The sequence below is a fragment of the Panthera uncia genome, chromosome D1, assembly GCF_023721935.1.
Source record: "Panthera uncia isolate 11264 chromosome D1, Puncia_PCG_1.0, whole genome shotgun sequence".
NCBI classification, from domain to species: domain Eukaryota; kingdom Metazoa; phylum Chordata; class Mammalia; order Carnivora; family Felidae; genus Panthera; species Panthera uncia.
This window is the reverse complement of record NC_064808.1, coordinates 2,400,210-2,407,363: the sequence shown is the minus strand read 5'-3', so window position 1 is coordinate 2,407,363 and position 7,154 is coordinate 2,400,210. Positions and strand designations below refer to the sequence as shown.

At 57.1% G+C, this 7,154-nt stretch overlaps 1 protein-coding gene across 2 annotated transcripts in view; it reads left to right on the top strand.

Annotated features, from left to right (window-relative positions):
- Positions 1 to 4,051, top strand: part of ANO1 (anoctamin 1) — an 81,149-nt gene extending 77,098 nt beyond the window's left edge. For both annotated transcript variants that reach the window (XM_049641591.1, XM_049641599.1), the window contains 2 exons: positions 1,136 to 1,241; positions 2,844 to 4,051. In XM_049641591.1, the coding sequence (XP_049497548.1) occupies positions 1,136 to 1,241; positions 2,844 to 3,086 (349 nt within the window). In that variant the 3' untranslated portion in view covers positions 3,087 to 4,051. The remainder of the gene's footprint in view (positions 1 to 1,135; positions 1,242 to 2,843) is intronic.
- Positions 4,052 to 7,154: the final 3,103 nt, after the last annotated feature.

Genomic DNA, 7,154 nt, shown 5'->3' with positions numbered 1-7,154 from the left:
GGGGGGGGGGGCAGTGCGCGGTGGCAGGGCGGTGACAGGCAGGCAGTGAGGACGGTGCTCCGTGGAACGAGGGTGTCAGTGGGGGAGAGGGTGTCCGCCCAGGCAGGGGGCAGGGGGCAGCGTCTACACCTGGTAACCCAGGGAGGGGGATGGGCCGGTGTCATGTGGAGATAAGGAGGGGACAGCCAAGAAGCTTCAGCGGGAAGAGAGGAAGGAGGTGCCCCTGCGGTGCTGGGTCCCGTGGGGCCGGCAGGCAGGCAGGGGGACAGTTGGCTGGCGGGTCCTGTCCCCACCAGTCGCGTGTTTAACCTCATACTTGGGCTGCTTTCGGAGAATGTGTGTTGGTCTGTTTTGCAGCAGTCTCCTCAGTAGACAGGAGAGACTGGAGAGGTGGGTTTCAAACCTGGGGTTCATGGAACCCAGCGGGGGTCTTGTGGACGGTGGGCATTGGGCTGAGGTTGGGGGGGCTCCAGGCTTGGGAAACCAGGCGCCCCCAGTTGCTCTGTGTGACCCACTAGAGTCTCAGGTGAGATTCCTGTTAGGAAGAAGGGCTTTGCTGCCTTTAAAAGTCTGGAACCTCATGGGGCGCCTGGGGGGCTCAGTCGGTTCAGCGTCTGACTTCGGCTCAGGTCACGATCTTGAAGTTAGTGGGTTCGAGCCCCGCGTCGGGCTCTGTGCCGACAGCTCAGAGCCTGCAGCCTGCTTCGGATTCTGTGTCTCCCTCTCTCTCTGCCTCTCCCCCCCCCCCACTCGCACTCTGTCTCTCTCTCTCTCTCTCAAAAATAAACAAACATTACAAAATAAAAAAGTTTGGAACCCCAGGACCGGATGGTCCCAGAGTCGCCTGCTGTGAGCTCATATGGATGGGCCCGTGGGGCCACGTCGCGGTGTCTGCGTTTTCCACGAAGCCCCTCGGGCCCTGCCCAGCCCTCGGGGGTCCAGGCCCCCCCCCCCCAACACCGAGAGTGACTCACCCACCATGTGAGCGGCTGGTCTGGAGCCTCTTCCGCCAGGGAGGGCCGCCCGCGGTGGTGGTGGCTCGAGAGCTGGCGGAGGCCTTCCTGAGGCCGCAGGGCGCCGGCCGGAATCCGGTTCCTGCTCGAAGACCCACACTGATGCCTGGCCATGTCTGCAGGTACAAGGACTACCGGGAGCCCCCGTGGTCGGAGCACAAGTACGACATTTCCAAGGACTTCTGGGCCGTGCTGGCAGCCCGGCTGGCCTTTGTCATTGTCTTCCAGGTACGGAAGGCCCCCCTTCCCGGAAGGTTGGAGGGTTGGGCCCTGAGGAAGCGCCGTGAGCCCAGGACAGGGTCGGAAGGCAGGAGCTGGCCGGCAATGGGGACGTTCAGAGGCCTGGGGAACTTACTCTGAGGCCCCCGAGGGAGGGACCTGAGGTCACCATAGCTCCATACAAGTGGCTTTTATTGAAGGAGACAGTCTCCCCTCTCGGCCTCTCACTGTCTCTGTGTATCAGGAGACATCCGCAGAGGACAGGACCAGTACAGGCAGGAGGCCAGGGGGTTCCCCGCTGACTGCAGACCCCAGCCAGGAGCCAGGGGACCCAGCCCCACCTGGTCTCTAGGGAGGAGACGGCTTAACTCCGAGGCCGAAGTGACTCCCAGTGGATGGGACCCCAGACTGGGGACCGCACCGGTACACACAGCACCTGAGGTCCCAGAGATGGGGGAGCAGCCTTAGCCACGTGGGCCCAGCCACGGTTCCATTCACGTGTGTCCCACTAGCATCTGGAATCCCAAGAACTGGGTTCAGGCCTCCGCTCTGCCTTTTACACACACTGCGGCTGCGGGCGGGACTTCTGCCCCCCCCCCCTTCCTTGAGGCCGTGCCGCCTCACCTGTCAGCTTTCCAGAACACTCTGCAATAGGAATAACTAGTGTCTGGGGCTGAGTTTACCAGAAGCAGAGCCTGAGACAAGGATTCTGTACAAGTGGGTTACTGGAGGAAGCCTCCCAGGAGAGGGGAAGGGAGTGCAGCAGAGAGGGAGTCTCAGCGGGAGACAGCCTCACCCGATCTCGCGAGAACTCCAGAGCATGAGCCCCAGCACACGTGGGCCCACCTTGAGGCAAGAGAGCACCTCTTGTCCGCCGGTGTTGGCTGGTCATTGGCCGCAGGCCGCCGGGAAGAGGCAGACAGGAGGGGGCGGCTCCCTGGAGAGGAGGCAGGTGTGAGCGTCAGCAGCCAGCACTGGCCGCAGCTGGGGGCTGGGGGCACCACCCAGGAGAGGCAAGAGGGTGGAGGAGGGCACCAGCACCATCCACAAGGTGTCTAACTCAGCCGGATGTGCCGACAAACGATCACTGGACAAGAGTTTTAAAAACAGATTTCGGTTTTTCTGTAAAAGCCCATCATTTGCTTTCTGCGCACCAGAAACTTCCCCAGGGAGGGAGCGGACTTTTCGGGTAGCCCTGGGAGGCCTTGAGAGGTGAAGACGGGGCTGTGGAATCATCAGAGACTTAGGTTCCATCCCCTTCTGTCCGATTTCTATTTTGCCTACTCTCCTTAAAGCCTGACGCTCGTTATAGGCCGATCGTATCCTTTCTTGAGCTTCCCAGCCCCGCGAGTCAGAACCACTCAGCAACTTGCTGTGTGCTGAGCTCAGGTCCCTTATAGGCGTCAGCCACCATTCCCGGATGGCCCTCTGGCTGGTTTCCTGCCTCGTTTACACCTTGTGGGAAACCGAGGCCCGGGGAGCCCAAAGTATGTGCCTGTGGTGGGCTGGGAGCGGCGGGGTGGGCGCAGGTGGAGGCGGGGGCGGTGGAGGGGGGCGGGGCAGGCGGGGGGGCCCTCCTCCCCACCCCCCACACACCGACTGTCCTTGCAGAACCTGGTCATGTTCATGAGTGACTTTGTGGACTGGGTCATCCCAGACATCCCCAAGGACATCAGCCAGCAGATCCACAAGGAGAAGGTCCTCATGGTGGAGCTGTTCATGAGGGAGGAGCAGGGCAAGCAGCGGCTGCTGGGCACGTGGATGGAGAAGGACCGGAAGAAGGATGAGCCCTGCAACAGTCACGGCCCCAAAGCCGGCCTGGACAGCCCCGAGTACCCCGGGGGCGCCCTGTAGCCGCCCCTGGCCTCCAGGCCGCCGGGCCCCGGGGCTCCTGTGTTCGCGGAGAACCTGGAAGCCCACCTTCTGATAGGACAACCTCTTCCTGTCTTCTTCTTCTGTTTTTTTTTTTTTCTCCTCGTTTTTGCACAAAACTGTTACGCAGGGAATTTTTTTTATCTTTAGTATTCAAGGATAATCAAAATGATCGCTGGGGATAGGGTGATAACACGCGGGAATGCGGGCGCTTTGCAGAAACACTTCTTGGGGACCGTGGGTTTCCTTTGCAGCGGAACGTGAGCAGAGGCCTCCAGAAAGCGTCTTTTCTAACCCCGCCTGATGCCTTTAGAGAGGTGAAAAGGTGTCCCAAAGCATCGGGGCAAACGCCGTGCGGTACTGGAGGGAGAATGGAAAAATGAGCTTGACGCCAGTCCCAGAAGGCATCACCTGCCTCCGGGTCGGAAAAGTCCGACGGCTTTTCATCTTCTGTTTCCGGTTAGTTCAGAAACCGAGTCACTGTGGCCAGAAAGAGGTGCCTGTGAGTTTAGAATTTGCTCTTGGAGCACAGCAGGGCTCGGGTGTCCCCGAGGAAGGTGACCCGCACCTCCGGGGTCCCCACCCCCACCGCCAGCCACACACCTGCCCCACCACCACGAGCCGGCCTCAGAACGGTCCTCTTGGTGGGACAGAAAGAAAAAGAAAAGAAAAGAAAACCGGGTCGACAGGAAAACGAGCAGAGAGAGAGGACCTCGGAGGCATTTCTAAAGACGGCTTCAGGTTTCAAGACGTCTTAAGGCATCGGGAAAACATTTACAGCTTTAGAATATTTATTGGGTTTTTAATCAATTCTATGGTGGATGTGAGGGTTTTTTCTGTAGCTCAAACGTGGAAGGAGTTTATTAGTTAACCAGATATCATTGAGAGGAATTTAAAATACTGTTACTACCAAAGATTTTTATTAATAAAGCCTTCTATTTTGGTAACACTTCTCTATATTTTTACTTACAGGAATGTTACTGTTGGACAGTTACCACTTTAACGCTTGTAAAAACAAGTCTCCTAGATGACATGAGCACTCTAAATTTGCAGCAATTACCCTAACCAATTACCTGAAGTTTCTCAAGCACCAAGAGAAACACAGGAAATGTTTCACCAAAGAAAGGGAAGAAAACATAAAAGTGTTTGTCTTGAACATGCGGTTGGGTGTGATATGATTCCCTTAAGTCGCCAACTGTGATCGAAGTCTGTAGGTGCCATAGATTTTCGCTATTTGCTAAGCTCGTGCGGTCTGATGCTTTGTTTTCTCTTGTACAGTGAGTAGTTTGAAATGGGGTTTTTGTATATAAACATTGTATTAAAAAGTAGGTGATTACCAAAAATCCTTTTATGGAAACCATTTTTTAAAAAAAAAAAAAAGCGTGTACACAAATCCGCAGAGGATCGTGGCTGAAGGTTCACTCAACTAAATAAATTTGGATACACGACCACTTAACTTCAGTTGAGTGCTGTCCGTGTGGCCCCTCACCCCAGGAAGCCGGGAGGCTGTCCTCAGAGCCCCCAGGTCGAGCTGCACATTTGGGAGGGATCATAGGCATCCATTTCCTCCCGTGTCAGACACGTGGATTGTTCTAGATGTTCCTGGGACTCCCTCGCCCTGTAAGAGTGTGTGTGCGTGTGTGTGGTTTTGCATGTGTTCGTGTCTGCCTGTGCACACATGTGCATATGTGTTGATGTTTGGGTGGTGTGCACACGTGTGTACCTGTGTGTTTGCCTGTGTGTGTGTGTGTGTGTGCACCTGCGTTTATGTTGGGATGGGAGTCGTGGTCACGCCTTCCCAGCAGCCTCTTCCGCGATCGCGATCCTCAAGTTCCCACCCCCGGTCCTGCCAACCCAACACAGCACTGAGGATTCCACGGACCTAAAGTGTCCCCAACCCTTTCGGGGACCCACCTAGGATTGCCGGTGTTTTCACTGGGGCACGTGTGCACACTTTTTAAAACTACCACCTAGAAACACAACCATTTCACGAAGGAAAGGTATGTTTTCACACCCAAGGCCAGCAAAGCCACACAGCCCTGCTGGCCGGGGACCTTCCTTCCGCCTCACGTGCGTCCGGCACCAGGGAGAGCTTTGAGCGCCCCCTAGTGCTCACGTTCCTGCATCCCCAAGAACATCAGCAAAGCACAAGCTCAACGCCCTGAGCATCCTTCTCAAGTTCTGGAACCGCTTCCTTAGTCTAGACATGAAGGCAACGTCCGGGGACAGCATCGCAAGGACGATGAGGGCTCCTGGTAGGATCTTTAGCCCCGTTTGTCAAATGAAGAAACCGCCTCAGAGTGGGCAAGTGACTGGCCCGAGGTCACGGGGCTCCTTAGCACCTAAGCCAAGACTGGCGCCCGGACCTTGTAGACATTCATTCATGCAGGGTTCAAGCAGACAGCAGTGGACAAAGCAGACCAGTCCTCCCCCCAGGCTATGACTTCTTACAGAAAGTGTGAGACGCTTAACCAGAAAATGGAACCCAGAACCAGATAGTTTCAGAGGAAGAAAGAGACACTGATGAAATAGAACAGAGCGTGACACGGTTGGTCCGGGAGGCCCCTGGAGGCCTGAGTAACAAGGAGGCAGCAGGACAGTTCAGGTAGCAGAAGGGCAGTGCAAAGGCCCGGAGGCAGCAGGGTGCGGACCGCTGGCTTGAGGGGAGGGGCGGGGCGGGGCGGGGGAGGCGGCAGGAGACCGGGGAGGGGAGGTAGCCACAAGCGACTCACACAGGGCTCCCAGGCTACCCAAGGACCTGGAGCCTGGCGGTAAAAGCCACCGCAGGGGCTGGGTGGTGTTGACCAGCCCAGAGATGGGATCTGATGCACATTTTGAGGTGTTTGCGTTTGTCAGGCGAAATCTGCAGTGGGTTGGGAAGCCAGAGAGAGGTGTTCCAGAGATCCAGGAGGGCGATGGTAGGGTTTGGATGGGGTCGGTAGAGGTGGGTGGAGAAAAACCGAGAGATGATGCCACAAAGACCCGACTTCTGGCCTTGGAAGAGATCAGCCCGTCAGCCGGCACTGTTATCTTAGCAACAATGGGGCCCAGAGAGGGTCAGGGCTCCGCTGCAGTCACACAGCAAGGTAGCGACACAGCCGTCTCTCGAACCCAGGCCCCGTGGCCCCCGACGCTGAATGTTGTCTGCTATTGGTCCTGGAGTGGCGTCGTGCCCGCCCACAGCAGGACAGTGATGGGCAACGGCCCGCAGAGGCCTGAGGTCTGGGGCGGGGAGGGCACTCGTGCTGGCACCTGCTTTGGCGGAGGCCGCCGTGAGCTACATCCAGCCCAATACAATATGCGTTTGGCAGGTTCAGCGTTTGCTCATTTTTGTAGTTGATTTAATATGCAAAAACCAAGTAAACCTACATAAAAACCCAGATTTGCATGTTCTCCTGAAAATCCTCAAGCCATCTGACAACACAGCCCCATTTTGCAGCCTGTCACTTCCTCCCAGGTGACCGGAGCCACCGGTGGCCGCTGTGCTTTAGATGGTGCATGCACCCTGCAGTCTCCCCAGCCCCCCTCCCGCCCCCCCAAGTGTGCCTGCCCACTGACTAAGCACACAGCTGCGACGGCGGTTCCGAGGGCCACTGGGGCCAGGCCCAGTCCTGGGATCCCCGACCAGCCGTGAGATTCCCTGGAACAGGGCTTGGCCGGGGTGTGCGCCTGGGACAGGGGTGTCGCCAGCCCAAGACTGGATTCAGAGCCCCTGCTCCGGGGCACCCACTTCCCCACCACCCCCACACATTCATATACAGGTCCCCAGGAGTCATTTGCGTGCCCCTTAAAATAGCCCCGTACCACAGAGGGCGTGTGTCCCCTACTCAGGCAACACTCATTTACTTGTCCATGTTTTGTAAGAGCCACGGCGAAGGAAAGAAGTGCGAGCTCTTGTCAGAAAACAGGCCAGTAAGGACAAGTGGTGCAGTGCCAGGGGCAGAGGAGGCACCAGAAAGTGTTGACTGAATGAATGAGTGAGGGAGGGATGGACGGACAGACGGATGGATGGATGGATGGATGGAAGGATGGATGGAGGGATAGAAGGAT